Raw genomic sequence first — 22813 nt, 5'->3', positions numbered from 1 at the left:
CTGAGATAAGCTAAGTCTATCAAAGTCAGTCTACGTACAACATGGCTTTTACTGTGTACAGCATTCTCATGGCTCTGCTCCCCTCACCCAGCATCAGTTCATACAAATCCCTGCAGGCCTCTCTGAAGTCTACCTACTCATCATTTCTGACAACACAATAGTATTCCATTACATTCATATACTACAACTTGCTCAGCCACCCCCCAACTGATGGGCATCCCCTCAACTTTCCATTCCCTGCCACCACAGTGCTGCCACAAATACTGTTGTGCATGTGAGTTCCCTTCCCATTTCTATGATCTCTTTGGGATACAGCCCTAGAAGTGCCACCGCTGAGTCAAAGGGTATGCACGCCTTTCTAGCTCCTGGGCACAGTTCCAAACCAGAGAATGGATTTCTGATCTCCAATAAATTCAACCAAGAAACCATTCATGCTACAACTGAAGACTAAAAGATCAAGGGCACAAAGAACTTTTAATTTATTAAAAAAGATGCCTGTTAGTGTTTGTATCATTTCTTTTGAAAAGGAATTTTCATCCCACTTTTTCACACATATTTTTATGGCCCAGTCTACCTGATATGCTCCATTCTGGCCTGTAATTTATACTCCCTCAAAGATTGTACTTTTTAATAGAAATTGTCTTAGAAGTCTGGGATCTTCACAAAAAATTGAGGATTTAGGATACTAGGCACAGAGATCCTGAATTCTGTTCTTTGTGGCATAATAATAACAGTGTTAACAGTGTACATTTATGTAACACTATGCAACTATATAGCTTACAAAGCACTTTGTTCCAACTTTGCTAGGTAGAAGGGGTGTTATTATCTCCATTTTACAGATGAGGAAACAGTGTCATGCAGATGAAGTGACTTGCCCAGGGTCACCTGCTGAGCAGGTAAAAATGAGGCTTACTTTGCAGTAACAACAGCAACAAAAAGGAATTATGGAGCACCTACTATGCGCTAGGCACTGTTCTAGAGCCTGAGGCTACAAAGATGAAATAAGATATCGCACCTGCCCTCAAGGAGCTGAGAATCTACTGGAGGAGATGCATGATGGATGCACAAAAAAATATGATAAATGGTAGAACACAGTAAGAGAGACATGACACATGAAGAGGGAGAAGGTGCTTTCTCTTAGCAGGGGAGAAATCAGGAAAAGCTTAGTAGAGGTGGTGATGCCTGATTTGAAGGATTTCAGCAGGTAGAGAAGTGGACTAGTACCTAGAAGGCATGAGAAATAGCCTACACAGATGCCACAATCCAAAAGAGTATAGGATAAGGTGAAAGGATAGCTAGTAGTCCAGTGTGAGAAGAACATAGAGTGGAATGAGTGACAGGGACTGTTGCAAAAATAAATCTGGGAAGGTCGGTGGCACAGGGGTTAGAGTGCTGAGCCTAGATTCAGGAAAACCTGAGTTCAAACCTAGCCTGAGATAACTTACTAGCGGTATGACCCTGGGCAAGTCACTTAATCGCTCTCTGCCTCAGTTTCCTCATCTGTAAAATGGGGATAATAATAGCATTGACCTCCCAGGATTGTTGAGAGGATCAAATGAGATAATAATTGTAGAGTACTTAGCACAATGCCTGGCACATAGTAAGCACTGTATAAATGTTAGCTATCATCATCATCATCATCATCATCATCATCATCATCCTCATCATCATTAGAAGCCAGTTTGTGAAGTATCCTAAATTCCCAGGTTAAAAAAATATATATATGTGTGTTTACATGTAAATTTTATTTTAAATCTATATGCATATTTTATACTAATGGCATGGTCAGACACAGGCAGATTATTTTGAGAGTTATATAATGGATGGAGTAGAAAATGGAGATTGAGGGAAATGAAATCAGTAGTCTATTATATGAGTTCAGAAGAAAGGTGATGAGGGTGGTAATATGAGTGGAGCCATGACATATAGAAGATATCATAGAAATAGAATCAATAGACCTTGGGGGCTGATGAGGTGGGGAGTGTGAGAGGTGAGGTGAGGTTTTGAGCATGGGGAAAAGGGGGATTTTTAGGAAGGCACATTTTGTGGGCATGTTTTTGGCATGAGGTGCTAGAATAACATGAAGGCAGAGATGTTCAGCAGACAGTTGAAGAATTGTGAGAATGGATCTCAAGTGAATGATCAGGCCTAGCTTTGTAGATTTGTCAGTCATCTGTTCAGGTGATAACCAAAGCTGTGGGAATAGGTGAGAATAATGAAAAAGCAGAGAACAGGTAAAAGGACCTGGGATAGAGCCCTGGGGGATAAGCTACACTCTGGGGGATAAGAGGAGGAAAATGAACAAAGGAGACTAGAAAAGTCGAATTGGTAAGAAAAGAACCAGAAGAGGGCAGTGTCACAAAAGCCCAGGGAGGAGAGGAAATCCAGAAGGAAGGTTTTGTTAGTCCATGGTGTCATGTCTTAGAGATGGGTCAAAAAGGCTGAGGAATGAGAAATGATTGTTGGATTTGGGAATGGAAAAGCCGTTGGTGACCTTGGAAATAGCACTTTTAGCAGTGATGGAGATAGAACTGTTAAAATGAGTGGGCAGTGAGGAAGTGGCAGTACTACAGTAGAAATATAGAAATTTTGCAGTAAAAAGAGGAAAGATTTAGAATGGCAGCTCAAGGAGAAGATAGCAGAGACCTGAGCCTGTTTATAAGCAAAGGGAAAGTAAGCAGTAGAGAAGGAGAGCTTCATGGAGCATGGCCCTGGGGAGACTCTAGAGGACAGGAGCAGTGGTACAAGTAGAGGGGTTAGCTGGGTTGGAGGATTTGAAGCCTTGGAGGGTTGATAGACTATCTTTCTCCAGTGAGATTGAATTGATGGCTTTTTCCTTTCACAACATCTCTTTCCTCATACAGCCACCCTTGTATAGGCCCACATTATCTCATCTGGACTATTACAATGGCCTTCTAATTGAACTTCTAGCCCCAAGTCTCTCCTCACATCAGTCCGTCTCAACTCAGCTGCCAAAGTGATTTTCTCAAAACACAAATCTGACCACGTCTCTCTTCTGCTCAATAAACTTCTGTCACTCTGTTTTACTTCCAGGATCAAATATAAAGTACGACATCATTTAAATCCCTTTACAACCTGGCCCCTTTGTGCATTTCCAAACTTCTTAGACTTGATTCCCTTCCACATCCTCTGTGATCCAGCAATGTTGTCCTGGTTGCTTCTGGTCACAAATGACACTGTCTCCCAACTCTGTGTATTTGTCCTGGTCCCTTGCCTGGAATGTTCTCCTTCCTTACCTCTACCTCCTAGCTTTCTTGACTTTCTTTAATTCCTAGCTCAAATCCTATACCTTCTGCAAAAGGCCATTACCGACTTCTCCCCATCCCCTTTCCCTCTGTGATTACTTTTGATTTATTACATATACACACATACACAAACATATGTGTATATCACCTATATATGTATATCACACATATATGTATATATAACTCTTCTCTGTCTTTGTCTCTGTCTGCCTCTATCTCTCTCATATGGACATAGTTATTTTCATAATGTTTCTTTCATTAGAATATAAGCTCTTTGAAAATAGGGGTGGCATTGCTTTGCCTTTCTCTGTGCCCCTAAAAGCTGAGCATTGAGAATGCCACATATTAAGTTCTTAATCAAAGCTTGTTGACTTAGTGACACAGACAGCTTTGAAGGTATGGAGAAAGGGAGTTAAAGTACCACCTGTAGTCTCCCACCATGGCCTCACTAATCAACCATATGTGCCCCTCTAGAAATTGGGATGTCACTGCTGTCTTCCTCTGAATCTGATAGGTGAGCCTTTGACTTACCTAGCTGGGTCCCAAGTCACCAAGCCACTTCCTGCTATCTGCCCCTCATTCCTCAATGACATCCCCCTTCCTTGTTGTCCTTCCTCTTCCTTTCCAGAACTTCCTTCTCTGTTGTCTTCCTCTATTAGCATATAAGCTTCTTGAGGGCAGGGACTGTCTTGTCTGTTCCTATATGTGTCCCCAGCTTGGAACAATACCTGCACACAGTAAGTTTTATTATGTTTATTATATTTATTTGTGTACATATTATATTTATTGTTTACTAATATGTCTATTGATCTGTCTACCATGCTTCTGTCTTTCTATCCTGTGGCAGGTGGCCTTAATCTCAATAAAGTCAGTCATCATCCAAGTTTCTTTCCAAAATAGAGCTCAGGGATTAAAAGAAGAAAGAATTTGGATTAGGTGCTATGTGGAATGTGATTGGGAGGCAGATCTGAATGAAAAGATTAGTGTGTAGTAGGGAATATTTAGTTCAGATCAGATAGCATAAAGTGTAGCCAGCCTACACTTTTTGTAGGTTTTGTGACTCCCTCTAGCAGGTTTCTGAGTCTCAGAGATAAGTCCAGAAAAGGCAGATGATAGGGGTGACCCAGGGTTGAGGATTAGGAAGATGCAAGGATGAAAATAGCAGAGGGACGAAGCAACACAGGATTCTTGACATCCTCTGTGCCTTTGCACATAGGTTGTCACTCATGAATGGAAATCATGTCTTCCTTGATTTTGTGGTTCAGTTGTTTCAGTCGTGTCCAACTCTTTGTGACCTTATCTGGGGTTTTCTTGGCAAAGATACTGGAATGGTTTGCCATTTCCTTTTCCAGCTCATTTTACAGATGAGGAAACTGAGGCAAAGAGGGTAAAGTGACATGCCCAGAGTTACACAGCTAGCAAGTGTCTGAGGTCAGATTTGAACTTGGGAAGATGAGTCTTCCTGACTCCAGGCCCAGCACTCTATCCACTGTACCACCTATCTTTCTTGATACCACCTAGAATCTCCGGATTCTTTCCAAGCTCAGCTTTAATGCCAATCTCCACATGAGGCTTTCATGCCCATCAATCTCCCATCTCAGCTGCAAGGTCCTATCACCAAAATTATCTTGTTTTTACTTGTATGTTTTGTACATGTTCATATGTGTTCATTTTGTTTCTTCCAATAAATGTAAGGTCCTTGAGGGTGGGTATTCTTTTCATCTTTATCTTTGCATCCACAGTGTGTGGCACATAGTAGGTATCTATGTTGAAATTATACCTTGTTATAGTTCCCCAACCACCCCAGCAATAAGTAAGTAGGTATATAAGTAGCCAGTGTAAGGTAACAGTAAATAGGAATAAAGAGTGTAAAGGGCAACATAGAAGCCACTTGCAAAACCTGCCTCCTAAATTAAGGCCCCATAATGCATTAAATTAGGGGAAGCCAGATAGGCCCCTTTATAACTCTGTCCCAGTAATGGTCCTTCAGTCTGTAAGGTACAAATAAGCTCCAGAGATATGCAGCAAAATCAGAGAAACATGCTAAGAGGGATCATTGATAACCTTGAGATGAAATCGATATACAAATGGACTAACCCAAAAGCGGGGCAAATAAGAGTTAAGTTGCCCACCCAGAACCCTAAGAAATTGAGACCCCCAAAACCTGCTCTTCGATCATTCCTCCCCCGCCATAGATCTATACTGCCCCAACTCCAATCTGCAGTTATGTGAGTGACTCTACCTGCCCCTTTTCCTCCCCTCTCTTCCCTGTGCCGCCTGCCTGTCTCTATCACCTCTTTCCCTGTTCCATCCCCATGCCATCTTCCTCTGTGCTTTATGTGCCTTATTAAAGTGTGGTTAATGCATCATTATTCTCTGCTTGCTACCAGCCTGAGCTTTCCCTGTGAGCCTTCAAAGAACCAGTGTGTTTGCCCTGACCCAACAAGGGACCCCTTTGTGGCCTCTTTCCATTAGGCATGAACTGAGGACACCAGGACTGGGAAAAATCATTAGCAGCCACACCTCTCAGTGGGCTAAGGGGGTATGTAAACCCACTGGGTGAAAGCAAGGGCAGACAAGGAACCCTGTGCCTCACCTTGGGAGACACCTTCTCTCAAGGTCTGGCCATGATAAAACAGTATTTAATAAATGCTTGTTGATTTGTTGATTAACTTAAGGATGGAGAACAGTGTGTTGTTCAAATTACTGACTTATAGCTATGGCTGTAAGCTGTAAGCTCTAAGACTTATAAACTGTGGCATCAAACTCAAATAGAAATGCGCCCCTAAACAGAACATTAAGATCCCTGGCCTGTATATTGACTTAGAAAACCACATATTAACATTATCTGTATTCTATATTTATTTTGCTAAATATTTCCCAATTACATTTTAATCTACATTGGGCAACATTGGGACCACATGTTTGAAACCTTTGACTTACAGGGTCAAGACTGTGATAGAAAGAAAATAACTCAGAGCAGGAGTAGATCAGGGGACTAGAGGTCACAAGGAAAGCAGAGGTCAATTTTAGCAGGAATGGAGGCTGTGGAGGAGGTGGAAGGACAGGATTTTGTGGTCAGAGAGGAATTTTGGAGTTCTGGATGGAAAGCAAAGCATTTATGCTTAATGAGGAGAGATAAAGTGTGACTTCCCCAGGGGATTTTTGAGTGGAGTTGGAGGTTACAGAAATTAAGGAGGCTGATAAAGTAAGAGATGCCATGAGCATGAATGATAAGATGACCAAGGATGATCCCAGGGTTAAGGGTGCAAATTAAGGTGTTCAGCCAAGTGAAGGAGTCATTGAGACAAATGTCTGGGAGTCTGGTAGAGGATACAAGGATATGGACAAGGTGATAGAATCTGATGGAGTGAACTTTCAAGGAGAAATTATTGAATAAACATGGGAGAGCAAGACCCTAGAAGTGGCAGAGAAAAGCAGGAAGTATGCTGCCGTGTGAGTTGAGTGGTCTTTGCTTCTGGGACTTTCCTAGGAAATCTGTTTCCCTGTTCCAGCTGGCCCACCAGAGCATTGTTTTGCTCTGATCCAGCTCCAGCCAGTCACCATTGGTGTCTCTGGGACTTCCCAAGATTGCTACTTCTCTAGAATTCAGCCTTGGTTGCTGCATGTGGTTTGTGTCTTTGCCTATGGCCTCTATACCCCTGGATCTTCCTCAAGAACCTTGGATTCAGACTGTGCCATATGCCTTTGCTGTTGCTTCATTCCCGATCCCTGTAACTTTGCTCTTCAGTTTCCCAGTGATAGCTATGGATTCCAGGTCTCTAGCTTCATTCTTTGCCCCAGGACCTTCTCCAAGATTACAAAGACCATTTGTTTCCAGACTAGACCCACTTCCACTTTCTGTGAGGTAGGCCTCCTGGGACTTACAAAACTTAACAGCATAACATGCATCATAAAGTTGGATATCAAGCTAGGTCTCAGAACAATCTAATCCTCTCCCTCCTTTCATGGATTTGTTTCCAGGCACTGGTAATCCACCAGAACTCCTTCCTCAAAGAACTCATTCTCTTATCCCTGTGATTCTGAACTTCCAACTATTATTGTTCAAACCTGTTCCCTATCTTCTACTGCCTTCTCCCTTACTCTTTCTCCTCCCTATCCCTTTCTCCTCCAGTGTCCTACTCCAGATCTAATCTAATCTAATCCACTGTACTCCATGGAATACCTACCTTACAGGTAACAAATTCTCTTTTATCTTATACCTTTTCCTTCCTCACCCTTTGTATCTTCTGGCAGTCACTGAGATCTGGGCCCTCCCTCATGACATGGCATCTTTGGTCACCCTTTCTGGCACTCAAATAACTTGTCACGATGGAGGAGTTGGAATATTTCCTTTACACTGCTACTTCCAGGCAGATCCTCTACCACTCAGTAATCACTCCTCCTTTAAGGTTCATTTAATCTATTTTTTTTTCACTCAATAGAGATTTTGGTTTCTATTGATCCCTAGTACACTCTACTTTCTGTCTCAATGAGTTAATTCAGTGCCTGGTTCATAGTCATTCTCTCTTCCCCACCTCCTGCCCTCATACTAGAGGAGATACACACACACACACATACATACATACACACACACACACACACACACACACATATATATATATATATACATATATATACACACATATATTTGTATGTGTATGAACTATACACAGAAATAGTGATACCATCACCCACAAACATTGAGCTCTAAAATTCCTTTATCTGATCATAATCTTTATCATTCCATCTTTTCCCTTGCTTTATGACTTCTAATCGTGTAATTCATCCTCACCATAACTTCTAGTCCCTTCACCTCTCAGTTCTTTCCCAGACCATCACCCCTGCATGGCTACACTCTCCTCCCTTCTCCATCTTGACCCCTTAGTCAATCGATTCAACCCTATACTATCTTCCATGCTTGAATCCCTTGCCACCTTGTCCTATCACTAATCATGCTCTTCCAAGCCACAACCTTGGATCACTGTCACCATCCACTGACTTTGCTACTATTTAAATCCTGCTGAATAGAGCTGGAGAAAATCAAGAAATTGTGCTGACTGGATCTGCTACAAAATTATGTTACATAATCTCAACTGGGCCCTCACTGGAGCAAGGCAATACTTTTATACTACCTTAATCGATTCACTATCCTACTCATCATAGTGACTTTTCCAAACTTTTTCATTCTTTCTCAAACTTCTCATGACTCCACCAGCCCTACCCTCTCAGTTAAGAACTTTGTCCTTCTTGCCTTCCCTGCAGCCTTTGACACTGTAGATCATCCTCTGCTCTAGGTTTTTCTGACACTGCTCTTCCTGATTCTCCTTCTTCTTGTATGCTTTTTCTCAGTCTCCTTTACTGGATTGTTATACCTGTTAGCTATGGGTGTCCCCTAAAGCTCCATCCTGGGTCCTCTCCTCTTCTCCTTCTATGCTTTTTTGTTTGGTGATTTCATCATCTCCCATGGATTCAATAATCTCTATGCAGATTCTTAGATCTTTTTATCCATCCTCTCTTCTCCCTTCAGTCTCACATCTCCAACTTACTGCTGGATACTTTGAACTTCACCTGTAGACATCTTACATTCAATATTTAATATGCATTATCTGTCCCCCCTAAACCATCCCTTCCTCTAAACTTTCCTATTATTGTCAAGGGCACCCAAGTCTCCTCTCAGTCACCAAGCTCAAAACTTAGGTGTCATCTTCAACTCCTCACTCTCTTACTTTTCATATCCAATCTATTAAATCTTACTAAAAGTCCTAACTATTAAACCTTTACAACATCTCTGTATATGCCCCATTCTCTTCTCTGACCCTGACACCATCCTGGTGCAGAATTTCATCACCTCACTCCTGGACTACTGCGGTAGCCTACTGACTAGTCTTCTTGCTTCAAGTCTCTTCGTACTCTAGCCGATCCTTTATTTGGTTATCAAACTGACTCCGAGTCTAGTACTCCACTGCTGTACCCAGCCACTCCAATTCTATTTACTTTATGCTGTCTTAGATTTCTCTTTTCCAAAGGACTCCTGGTTTCTTTGCTTCTCCTCTCTCTGCTAGTATCAGTGCTACTGTGTATGGTTGGCTGCTCAGCACAAAGGATCAGTCTGTTTTGCAAAGCAGTACGAGACATGTTCATACGCAAACTGATTTTCCAATCTCTCTCCTAATAGAAGTTTTATTTCACTAGTACCAAAGTATAATTTTTTTCTTTGCTTATGAAACTTTTTGAATGATTTTCAAGTTTGTATTAAAATTTTAGTATTTTAATTTTTTTATTTGTTCTTTATTTATTGGGAGACATTGAGTATGTCATCTAATAAGAATAACCATGTTCTTATTGATTTATTTTAAGTACTTGGGTCCTTTGGGGTTAAGGCAGTTCAAAGTAGATAATAGACAAGGAAGGCTACTTGCTTTTACTGTATAAGTTGATTTTGAATTTTTTCCCTGATTATTTGGATGGGTGGCATGGGTATTATAAATATCCTCTAATTCAGTTCAAGTTAGTTGACACCCTTCTTGGCCTCCATGCCCTTAGGTCCCACAACCAACAACAAAAATTAATGGGTGCCTATGCATACACACAAAGTTTGTTTTATTCTTGAATTTGATACCAAGAATATTGTGAGGTTTTTAAACACATGTGATTCCAATTTTATTTAAGCTGTATTTAGATTCTCTGGAGAAAAATAAAGAAACCCTTTCCCTAGCTTCCTTCCTTTGCAACATTTATTAAGCAATGGCAGGTTTCTAAGGTGCTGTGCTGGGCAATTTATTTCAAACCTGCAATCGTAGATTTTCGTAGCAATGGCCTATACCTTAACCAAAACATGCTATTTTGGTTCAGCTTCCCAACCCACACAGTATCTGCTTCCCCAAATTTCTCTCCTGTCTCCACATCTCTAATCTTAAGCACCAAAAAGAAAAGAAAAGGTCAAAATCAATTCGTCAAGCAAGCATCCTTGTATTAAAATTTATTGATGCCTTCTGTTTTCCCCTAGAAAGAATCCTGGACCTGCAAGTCAGAGGACCTGGGCATTACCCTCCCCCTACTTAGCAGTGTGGTCTTCCATAATTTTCATCACTTTACTGGGTCTCAATTTCCTCAACTGTAAAATGTGGGGAAGGGAAAACTAAGGTCCCTTCTGACTCTAATATTCCACACAGAGAACAAAATAGCAATACCGAAACACCAACTTTTATTAAAATGATTTTGAGAGCTTACAAACAATAAGCTGGTAAGCAATTCTACCTTGACTCTAACAAAATAAAACCTGACTGGGTGATGATGGGACCTCTTTTGAATTTGCCTTACCTCTTCCCATTTGCTGATGAATATCTTGCCACAGATGGGCTATCTCATATTCCTAACAAAACAACTAGCCAGTTGTATGACTTACCTTGAATACCTTACCAGGTGTTATAGATTTTCAGGTGTTTGATATTGTAAGTCCCATCAACATTCCCCTAATCATCCAGAATAAAACCTAGAAGTCATCAGTGACCATCTTTTCATCCTAAGTATTCCAGTCATAAGCAACATCCACTCTAAAACTCTTTAGGATTTCTAGTAGATCCTTGTTGTTTGTGGGAGTAAATCCAAACTCCTCAGGTGTCCGTTCAAAGCTACCCAAAGTTTGAGGTACTATTCTACCTTTTTAACCTAAACCCCCAGTATTTCCCTACACATATTTTCCTCTACAACCAGACCAAGCTCTTCACTTGTCTCTTAGCTCAGCCTACCTTGTTTTCCACTCTGTTTTGCTCATTCTGCTACTTTAGCTTAAGCTACCTTTCTCGCTCCCATCTGCCTATCTCAATCTTTTCCATTCTTCAGGGTCGATCTCATATACCACTACATATTCTCCATGAGGTCTTCCCTATCCACTCCAACCCAGACTGATCTCCTTTCTCTGACCCCTTAGAGCACTTAATGTTTATAAATCACAATTTATCATAATTGCTTCATATCTTTACTCAATTATTCCATATGTGAATGCCTTGCCTTCTAAGGTAGACTGTGAATTCCTGGAAGGAAAGAACTACATGTTAGTGCCTCTGTGTGCCTAACCTGGTGCTATGTACATAATAGGAGCTTAATAAATGTTTGGCATGTAGACATAAATCAAGTAGAGCCGGGCGCTAGCCGGTCCTTTCCTGGGAACTGCTGATTTTCATATTAAAAAATAGTCTTAGGGTATGACTTGTGTGTAAAGGTATAAAGAGCAAAATAGTTCTTCAAATTGATAAAGGACGGAATGTTAAGCCAAATTTATATCAGCTATGTTTAGATTAAAGATTATTAGTGGTCATTGTTGTCATTGGCATTGCAACTAGTTGTTGGGTATCCCTTGTAATATCCTGTTATAGACATGTGCAGAATGTTTCTGGGCACGGCCTTTTTGCCAGATGTCAACTTTGTATCATTGCTAGTTTAATTTTGGTCATTGGTTGGCATTTCTCTCTGACCATCAAGTTAATTATCATGACAAGGAGGTTGAGTGTAAACACTTCTGTTAGGTTTACATTGAATTTTTTAGCAAGAGAACCCATCATAGAGATATTAGTAACTGCTTTTTGGAGGATTTTAACTGATCATTTTAGTCAATTAAGGTATAAGAGTTTGATACCATCCTTTTGGCACTAATGAGACCAGTAATGCTAAGACCACAAGCTACAAGCTTTATAGTTCTTTCTCCCAGGCCCAACAGATTTTCTGCCTTAGCAGAACAGCTGTATAGTTGGTTGATTAGTATAGAGTAAATCATTGTGATTTCTTTAAATTTGATCCCAATGGTGAGATATTTTTTGTGTTACATGTGTTAAGTAAGCTTGATTAATTTTATGCTGGTGAAATGTAATATATCAGGTTTTATCACTAAAGTTATTAAGTAGGAACATTGGAACAATTAGAAAATAAAAATAAAAATTCAGAGATCCAAGAGCAAAGTATTTATAAAGTCTGCCCATGTTGTACACAGAATTAAGCATGCTAAAATTTTACAATTATGCTGCACGGTGGTTTGTTTTTTTTTTTTGCAAACACCCCCCTCCAAAAACACATTGTTATTAAAATTCATTAGACTTTGATTACTTAATTGAGTACTTTGCACTGGCTAGGTGGGCTTTAAAAAATATAGCAATACCCAGATTGATGCTTCTTTTCTCCCCCTCCCTCATCTCCTTTTTCTCCTATAGAGAGAATCACAGTGAGATTGAAAGGCGTAGGAGAAACAAGATGACCCAGTACATCACAGAGCTGTCGGACATGGTTCCTACATGCAGTGCTCTGGCTCGAAAACCAGATAAGTTAACCATTCTGCGCATGGCAGTCTCACACATGAAGTCCATGAGGGGGACAGGAAACAAATCGACTGATGGAGCCTATAAGCCTTCATTTTTAACAGAGCAGGTAACACTACCCCCTCCCCCATTGATTTATCATCTTTTTCTTTCAAGTAATTCTCATATGTTGGAGCAACACAAAGAAAGAATGACATTGAGACAATGCTCCTGAACCCTTGGCAAATGTCCAGAGTTGTGGGGAGAGAATGGGGGAGAGGTGACACAAGGTGTAAGAAGAAGATGATCCATAGAAAAACAAAAGGTAAAAGAGATGAGAGGAGAACCAGGATGGAGTAATAATATAAAAACCCAAGGGAGGAGAGAATTTAAGAAGACAGGTTACTTAATAGTTTCAAAGCCTACTGAAAAATCATTAAAAGTTAGAACTGAGAAAAGGTCATGGCATTTGACATTTAGAGGGTAAACAGTAACTTTCTGAGAACCAGTTACCAGGGTTCAAGCCAGATTAGAGGAGCTGATGGATATTGTGGCTTTATAACATATAGGAACTATTGAACTTCACGTAGGCCCAGTATTTTTAATACTAGACATTTAACATTAGATGTTATGAATCAACATCTTTCTTCTTTGACTTGATCAGTACAAGATAAAGACAGTCTCTGTGAACTGCTAGTAGACAGAAGCTTTGTGTTCTATATGTAGTCTAGCATATTAAAGCATTCAATAAATAATGAACATTTTAATAAATATTTAAGGAGTAATTTGATTCTTTTCTTTCCAGCATTTGTAGTCTCTCCCAGTTGATTAGCTTTTGCATTCAAACATACTCAAGTCTTCACTATCTTTAAAAAAAAAAACAGCAACACCCTAAAGAGTTTCATGTGACTTTGTTGTTGTTTAGTAGTTTCAGCCACATCCAATTCTTCATGACCTCTTCATGGGATTTTCTTGGCAAAGATACTGGAGTGGTTTGCCATTTCCTTCTCCGGCTCATTTTACATATGAGCAAACTGAGGCAGACAGGGTTAAGTGACTTGTCCAGAGTCACACAGCTGGTAAGTGTCTGAAGCTGGATTTGAACTCAGGTCTTCCTAACTCTGGCGCTCTATCCATTGAGCCACCTCGCTGCCTTCACATGACTCTACCGTCCCTTTAATTGCTCACCTACTTCTGACAGCTTCACTTCCAAATGCTTCAAAGTGATCTAGCCCCTCCATTTTTTTCCATCTAGTGTAATGGAACTTTGGACCAGGAAGCAAAGGACTTGGTCATCTATTCTCATTCTGATACTTAATAACAGGTGACTTCTTAGTAAGCTGCCTTTCCTTTTGGGGCCTCAGTTTCCCCTCTGTAAAATAAGAGGACTGGACTATAATCTCCCTTCCAATTCTCAATCCTATGGTTCTGTTCCCTTTTTTTTAACCTCCCTAACATCTGTTTTAGAATTTTATTTAAACTACTAGACTCCTCAAACTAAATTTAATGATTCATAGACACAATCAAACTGCAATTTAATGAAGAGTTTATCTTCACATTGGTGGGGAAAACTATAATACATGTTGAATTTAAAGTGAAGAAGGTTCACATGAGTAGAAATGCTATAGCAGAAAGAATGCTGGACTAGGAGACAGGAGCCCTGCTTTCCAGTCCCTTTTTATGTAACTACTTAGCTAAGTGACTTTGGGTGAGTCACTTTTGTTTCCTTATCTGTAATATTAGGTATATTCAGAATAGATTGTTTCCAGTATTCATTTTAGCTTCTAAAAATCCACACTTCTATTGTCCTTTTTAATTGTTTATTTAAATGTGTATTGTTAATGATCTTTTCCCATGCTGAAGTTCCAAAACTAAAACCCAAGGACGTTAATTGATGAAATTCGTAAGACACAGACTTACCTAAAGCCATTGAGCTGGTCTGTGGTGGAGCTGGTCCACACCCAGGTCTCCTGACTTTAGCTCTTTGATCTATATTACCATACTTTGGGGATGGGCTTTGGGAACCACACATAATGCAGTGAAGATCCAAAACAACCTTGATGGGCTAGAATGTGAGATCAACCCTAATAAAATGAAACTTAATAAAGGAAAATGTAACATCTTACTCTCAGGCTCAAAGAAATCATCTTCACAAGTGCAAGGTGAGGGAGGTACAGCCACATAGCAATTGGTATCAAAATGGTGCTGTAGTGGACTGCGTGCTCAGTGTGAGTCAACAGTGTGATTTAAGACAGCTAATCCATTTTAGGCTGCATTAAGAGAGAAATTGTGCCCAGGATTAGGGAAGCGATAATCCCTCTTATCAAACCACATCTGGGATATTGTGTTCATTTCTAGGTACCACATTTTAGAAAGGATGTTAATGCACTGGAGAGTGTGTGTGTCTATATGTGAACATATATACACATATATTTACACATATATACATACACCTATAGGCATACACATATTGAACATATGTATACACATATATTACATAGTACATCATATTAATTTATATTTTGTTATGTTCTGCTATTTATATAACTTTATTTTATATTATATATTTATGTTAGCATTTTTGTGTCACTTTAAGGTTTGCAAAGTGCTTTACAAATATTATCTCATTTTATCCTTACAACAACCCTGGGAGATAGATACTCTTGTTCTCATTTTATAACTGAGGAAACTGAGGCATAAGGAGGTTAAATGACTTGCCTAGGGTCACACAGCTAAATAGGTGTCTGAGGCTGGATTTGAACTCTGATCTTCCTGACTCTGTATCCAACACTTTGCACTATGCTACTTAGCTGCCAATATGAGGATTTGTTGAAGGAATTCCATTTTTTTAATTTTAATTTTAATTTTTTTAAGGTGGAACAAATAAGACATAGGGCTGATTGTATTCAAGTATTTGAAGGGCTAGGTAATGAAAGAGGGATTAGATTTATTCTACTTGATTTCAGAGAATAGGACTAGATGCAGTGTTTGGAAGTTCTCTAGTGGCTGATTTAGGTTTATATAAGGAAACATTTCCTCACAATTGGATCCATCTAGAAATAGAATGAGCTGCCAAAGGAAATAATGGGTTCCCCTTACTAAAGTCCTTCAAGCAATGGCTAAATGACCACTTGTCAGGCCTGTTGTACTCTTTGTCAGCTGTAAATTGAACTAAGTGGCCTCTGAAATCTCTCATAAGCTTCTGTGATTCTGATTTATGAACCTAAAGTTTTTCTATGGGAGATGGTTATTTGAAATTTGAAATACTCTGAATGTAGTCTGAAATGAATATAGACTCTGAAATAGTTGAAATACTTTTTGATTGGTAAATTGTTGAGTCAAGTAAGAGATATAAAAAGTAATGATGAAACAGGGCCCTTTACTTGAGAAGCTTATAAAACCTCCCTTGTATGGAGGACCTCATGGTTAAACCTAGCCATTAAAGTGGTCCAGCTTTTAATATTTCTCCCTGTGAGTCTTGCAGCTACACCAGACATGCAAGTCTTTGACCTCTATTCCTTGAATGACTGATAACCAGACAGTTCCTCAAAAGAACATCTAACATTTTGTTGCTTCTTATATATCAATTGGCCTATCTTTGTTTCTGTCTTTGATACAAGTTGGAAAGTATAGCTAGATGCCTATTTGTTAAAATAATGCCTCTCCTTACATAGTAGCATTGCTTGAATCATGCTGCATATTCCTATTGAGCTGGAACCAGTTACCATATTTTACATAATTATAACTTCAGTCAGTGCAAATTTGAATACATGCCTCCACTTCACAGTGATTTATTATTCTCACTTACCTGGACCTAGCAGAAAATCTGTAAGCAATACTTTGTATATAGCAGGCAATCAAATAAATACATTTTAAATTAAATGGACAACTTGGTCACTTTGAAGGTCTTAATCACATTCCTGATATAATATCTGTCTATATATAGAGAAACTAGTCAGGTTCATGTGCATATGTGTTGTCTGAACTTCTTAGACCAAGGCAATAACTTTCTTACCTTGCATTAGGAAGGAAGCTGTACCTCATTCCTGTGCTGTTTAGACAGTATAAATTGGTTTCAGTAAAAGTGATTTAGTGCCATTCAACCCTCTGTAAGATGATGTATAGCATTCTGCAACTATAGTTGATTCCACACAGCTTCCTGCTTTCAGCTAAAAATAGCTTTGCTACTAAGACCTAAGAGGCATTTTAGGGTGTGTATTCCATTTTTCCAGGCTTTATCTATATGAGACATTGTGGTATAGTGATGATAGGAACTCTGGACTCAAAAATCAGAAAAGGCAATAGTCCTGGCTCTTCTGCCTGCCTGCTGAGTGAGCTGGGAGTGACCTTCCCAGTCTTTCAGTTTCTCACACATACATTGGGTACCATGTGACCTACTGTATTTATCTTATAAGATTATTGTGAAAAATCAAATGAATCTTGGAATGGCAACACTGAAAGACAACTTAGAGGTCATTGAATCCAGTCCTCTCATTTTAATTTTTTTGAGAGGCAGTCAAGGTTAAGTGACTTGCCCAAGTCACACAGCTAGTGAATGTCAGGCGTCTGAACTCAGATTTGAACTCAGCTCCTCCTGATTCCAGGGTCGGCGCTCTATCCACTGTGCCACCTAGCTGCCCTAGTCCTCTCATTTTATAACTGGGAGAAACAGAGTTCAGAGAGGGGAGGTGACTTGTCCCAGTCTGGACAGTGAGTTAATGGCAAAGCCAAGACTGGGATCTTAGGATCAAAAATTTAGAGCTAGAAAGGATCTGAGAAAGTCATCATGTCCAAACATGTCATTTCCCAGATAGGGAAACAGAGGCCTAAGTCCTCCTGACTCCAACTCCTATCCTATACCCCCTCTGCTACGCTGCTTCTCAATGGATTAGAAAGCTCTTTTGGCCTCCCTTTTGCTGCAGCACAGAGATAATTATTGTGAATAGGGGCCTTGTGAAATAAAAAAGTCATACAATCACAGGGAATTGTTCTTAAATTATTATTGTTGTTGTTATATTATTATGAGGACAAATATTCAGCCTGGGAAGAACAGGAAGAGGATACAAAATGAAGGTGCAAATCATAGTGAGAAGCAGCATGACCAACAGTTGGCAGGCAGATGCACATATGGGCCTTCCTTCTTTGGTTGCTCTTGGCATATGCTGTTCTTGTAACACTGATACTATCTGAATATTCACAACAAGACAGTGTTGCTCCTATGAACAGGATGAATACTAGTAGCAGTCTTCTACTAGGTGTATGAGCCCATTCCATACCAGTCAGTCAATAGTAGGTCAATAAGCATTTCTTAAGGACCTACTATGTGCCAGGCACTGTGTTAATTGTGTCCCAAGTTCCTGAGGTTAACTTTGCCAAAAAAAAGGGAGCGGGGGAATAAGTCGCTGGTCTCCTTTCCTAAACAATTTGAGTGGGATATGTGTTCTAAGTCATCCATGTATTGGAATGTTCCCACAAATAAGGTGGCCATAACATGACTGCCAAACAATCAAAGACAGTGAGACAAGTGAGCTGGCGTTTGTGTTTGCTTTTTTGAGTTTCCTAATTGTGATCTCTTCTTCCAAGGAACTGAAACATCTCATTCTCGAGGCTGCTGATGGATTTCTGTTTGTAGTTGCTGCTGAAACTGGGAGAGTCATCTATGTGTCCGACTCAGTCACACCAGTTCTGAACCAACCCCAGTCTGAGTGGTTTGGTAGCACCCTCTATGAACAGGTTCATCCAGATGATGTGGAAAAACTGAGAGAACAGCTATGCACATCTGAAAACTCAATGACAGGTCAGTGATCTCTACGGTGTTGTGTTTTTTTAATACAGTTCCCTCCATAGGAGGTTTATTTTCTCATTCAGAACTAGTTACAAGGAAGGACAGAGTAACTCAAAGCTGCTTGTAGCTTAAGGACTGACTTAGATTGGATGCTTTGCCATCACTTGGGTTTGTGAATTCCATGCTCAGTAGATTACTTTCCCACTCTGCACTTCCCAGGGATTTTCTTCTGAACACTGACATCAGCTGGTGGTGGAATTGTAATAATAGCCACCTAGTATGAAGTAAAGATCATAGTGTCATAGATTCACAGTGAGAAGGGACCTTAAAGGTCATGGCGTCCAAACCCTTCATTTTGCAGATGAATAAACTGTGGCACAGAGTAGTTAAGTGACTTGTCCAAAGTCATGCAGCTAGTAAATAGGTAGAATTCAAACTTGGGTCTTCCTAAATCCATGTCTAGTGCTCTGTCCACTATGCTAATTAGCTGCCTGTTTTATGTAGGAGGTTCATAGTTTATCTGTGATGTAGATCATAGCAATGCCATATTCAGGGCTTAGTTGCAGGAATATGTAAAAATAGAGCATTGTAGTAAATATTAAATAGCGAAATAGTAACGCTATATGTCAGGCTTCTTAAGCAGACAAATATGAATAATTGATACCTTTCTCACTAATCCTTAACAGTTGTTATAACTTTATCTCACTCTGGGCTTACCCTGAGACTTAAAGAATTATTTCCATGGCGTATTCCCCTCTTTCAAAGACTGCTTCTGAAGCAATTTCCAGTAAGTTTTGTGAAAGCATCTCTTTCCTTTTTTTTTTTTGTGAAATAGTGAAAGGAAAAGAGAGAGAGTGTTTCCTTTTCTTGGGAATGTTTTCACTAATTGGAAAATTTCCCTTCTAGCTTTCTTCTGATTCCCTTTTTCTGAGAAGCTACTTGTATTTTCACTCTGTTTTCTTGTCAATACCTCATTTGTGACTTTCTGGTTTTCATCTGAGGTCTGTTCCTAGCATCTAGCTCAGAAAAACAACAAACACAACAACAACTTTGGAGAGTTACTCAGAAATAATTTCCAAAAGATCTGGTATTCCAAATGGAGGTAGAGGAAGACACATTTAAACTGTTTTTTTCATGTATTTTTATGAAAGTGGTTTAAGAACAAGTTAACATGGTATATAACAAAGAGAAAATATAGGGAACATCATATAGTATTTATCCTTTCTTCTAGTTAGTGATTGCCATTAAAATATTTATTTTGTTCTACTCTGTGTTCATAATGTACGCTAATGTTTAATTTTTCATTTTAGTGCGAATATCTGTGTTGTCCTTATTTCTGCATTGTCTAACTTAGCTTCATTGTGCCCCATGTGTCCCCATTCCAGGCTGTTATCTTGTAGTGTGATCCCACTTTGGACCTATCTCTCCACAGTCAAACAGAATTGAAGAGTTGAGGCAATATTCTGGGTTATTGCAATAAAAAAGCTCAGCTATTAAAGAAAAAAGGACATTTGAGGCTTTTCCCAATTGAATATTTCCATTACTAATCAGCTGGTCAGTTGTCTTTTGTCTTTTATGTTACAGACTTAGATGTATTTTTCTCATTTTCCTTATTAACAATAATAACAACAGACATTAAATGTAGCTTTAAGGTTTTACAAGCAACACATATGCTGTCTCATTTGATCCTCTCCACAGTAACCTGGTAAGGTAAGTACTATAGGTATTATCCCCATTTTATAGATAAGGAAATAGAGGCTTAGAGAAATTTAAGTGATTTGCCCAATGTCATACAGATAATAAGTTGAGGTGGAATTAGAACTCAAATCTTCCTGACTTTAAGTTCAGCACTCTATCTACTATATCACACTGCCTTTAAAAATAATAACAATAATTAACAATTATAGATAATAAACTCACTGTGTTATATTTAATTGTATGTCAGATTATAATAGTAATTATAATAATGGATAGCATTTGTATATCACTTTGTAGTGTACAAAGCACATGATAACTGTTAAATCAGATTATGACTGTTAGATCAGACTATGAGAGTGTTATGTCAGTTTCAAAACAGGGCAAAACCAGATTCCTTCCTTGTAATACTTCTTCTGGTTAGTGAATCCATATGTTTCTTCTCTAGGAAATAGCTATCTTGGTTACTTCATATTAATATAATTTTGATTCCTTGTAAGAAAGAATTTAAAAATCTATATATCTTCATCGTAGGATCCTGCTATAACTTTTTATTAGGGGCAGCAATGCATCATAGTAGAAGTCAGGAAAACTTGAGTTCAAAGTGGGCCTCAGACACTTACTACCTGTGTGACCCTGGACAAGTCATTTAACCCTGTTTGCCTCAGTTTCTTCATCTGTAAAATGAGCTGGAGAAAGAAATGGCAAACCACTTCAGTATTGCTGCCAAGAAAACTCCCAGTGGGGTCCCAAAAATTCAGACACAACTGAACAACAGCATAATTTTTTATTGAGGAGATATAGCTTACAACACCTTACCTTAATGATCTTTAGTGTCATTTGAACCTTACAAGGCTTTATCTTGCAGTAGCTTTTAAAGCAGCTGCTTATATTAAACTGGCTACATAATGCCTCTCAGTCAGTCAGTAAACATTTATTAAGTGCCTACTAAGTGCCAGGCACTATGCTAAACACTAGGGATAACAAAGAAAGGAAGATGACAGTCCATGCTGTCAAGAAACTCATGGTCTGATGGAGGACACAACAGGATAAATTGGAGAAAATCAACAGCAGGAAGGTGTTAATCTCTGCCTTCAGATTCTAAAGCTAAAGAATATACCTTTTCCCCACCCCCATAATTAAGGACACTGGCAGACCAGAGAGTGACCAGATCATAGTCATTCACATTTGTGGAATTTTTGGAAGCTATCAGATAAGAGCAATAGGGTTGAATGAACTAGGCATACCTACCCAGAAGAGATAATTAGAGAAGACACAAAACTATCTTCAGATACTTAGGAGGGAATAACATGTCAGAGGAGGTAGGCGTTCTCTTGTTCCAAAGTAGAAGACTTAGACTAGAGCACCGACCCTGAAGTCAGGAGGACCTGAGTTCAAATCTGGCCTCAGACCAAACACTTGATTACTAGCTGTGTGACCCTGGGCAAGTCATAACCCCAATTGCTTTAAAAAAGAAAGAAAGAAAGAAAGAAAGAAAGAAAGAAAGAAAGAAAGAAAGAAAGAAAGAAAGACAAAGTAAAAGACTTAGATGAATGTGAAGAAGTTACTTGGAGGCAGATTTCAGCTTAGCTCATAATTCAAATTGTCCGGCAACAAAGTGAAGTGGTAAATTCTCTGTCCCAAGGAATGTTTAAGGAGAAATTTCATGGACATCTCTTCAGGATGCTCTAAAAGGAAATTGGGAAGTTGGTCTAGGTCAGCGTGGTCAAACTCAAATAGAAACAATGATCACTAATCTGTACATAAGGATCCCTGTGGGCTACATATTGACTTAGATAGTCATGCGTGCTTATATGTTAATATTATTATTATTAAAGAGAAAATTTGAAACCTAAAGTTTAAAAAACATATGTTTAAAAAAAATGTTTTCACATGCTACTGGGAAATAAGAAATACAGGAACTGGGGTACAGAAGTCTATCCTGCCCTACAGGAAAATAGAAGGGGAAGGAGATAAGAGAAGGGTGGAGAGATAGAAGAGAGGACAGACTAGGGGAAGGGATACTCAGAATGCATGCCATCTTGGGGTGGGGGGAGGGGTGAGATGGGGTAAAAATTTGGAACTCAAAAACTTGTGGAAGTGAATGTTGAAAACTAAAAATAAATAAATTTATATTTTAAAAAAGTAAATAAAATTTCGGGTTCCAAATTTTCTCCCTTCCTCCCTCCCCACCCACCCTCATTGAAAAGTCAAGCAACTCAATGCAGGTTATACATGTGCAGTTATGCAAAACATTTCCATAGTAGACATGTTGTGAAAAACTAACTCTATTTCCCTTAATCCTATCCTGCCCCCCCATTTATTCTATTCTTTCTTTTGACCCTGTCCCTCCTCAGAAGTATTTGCTTCTAATTACCCCCTTTCCCAATCTGCCCTCCTCTCTATCATCCCCCTGCTCTCTTGTCCCCATCCCCCCCCCTAATTTTCCTGTAGAGTAAAACAGGTCAGTTGTTTTTCCAATGAGATATTTCACATTGTCTTCTATTTTTTCCATTCTTTTGGATTTGTTTTATAATGTCTTGATTTCTCATAAAGTCACTAGCTTCCAATTGCTGTATTCTATTTTTGAAGGAAGTATTTTCTTCAGTAGTCTTTTGGACTTCCTTTTCCATTTGGCCAATTTTTCTTTTTAGGGCATTCTTCTCTCATTGGCTTTTTGGACCTCTTTTGTCATTTGGGTTAGGTTATTTTTTAAGGTGTTATTTTCTTCAGTATTTTTTTGGGGCTCCTTTAGCAAGCTATTGACTTGTGTTTCA

The 22813-nt window shown here is 39.2% G+C and overlaps 1 protein-coding gene across 4 annotated transcripts in view; it reads left to right on the top strand.

The window, feature by feature from the left end:
- The window catches only part of ARNT2 (aryl hydrocarbon receptor nuclear translocator 2), a 267900-nt gene that overhangs the window by 91363 nt on the left and 153724 nt on the right, over positions 1-22813 (top strand). For all 4 annotated transcript variants that reach the window (XM_078151115.1, XM_078151114.1, XM_078151113.1 and 1 more), the window contains 2 exons: positions 12473-12686; positions 18140-18353. In XM_078151115.1, coding sequence (XP_078007241.1) covers positions 12473-12686; positions 18140-18353 — 428 coding nt within the window. The remainder of the gene's footprint in view (positions 1-12472; positions 12687-18139; positions 18354-22813) is intronic.

Source organism: Phascolarctos cinereus, unplaced genomic scaffold (assembly GCF_003287225.1).
Source record: "Phascolarctos cinereus isolate Bilbo 61053 unplaced genomic scaffold, phaCin_HiC Scaffold_3;HRSCAF=262, whole genome shotgun sequence".
In the NCBI taxonomy this organism is placed as follows: Eukaryota; Metazoa; Chordata; class Mammalia; order Diprotodontia; family Phascolarctidae; genus Phascolarctos; species Phascolarctos cinereus.
This window is presented reverse-complemented; position numbering and strand designations above follow the sequence as displayed.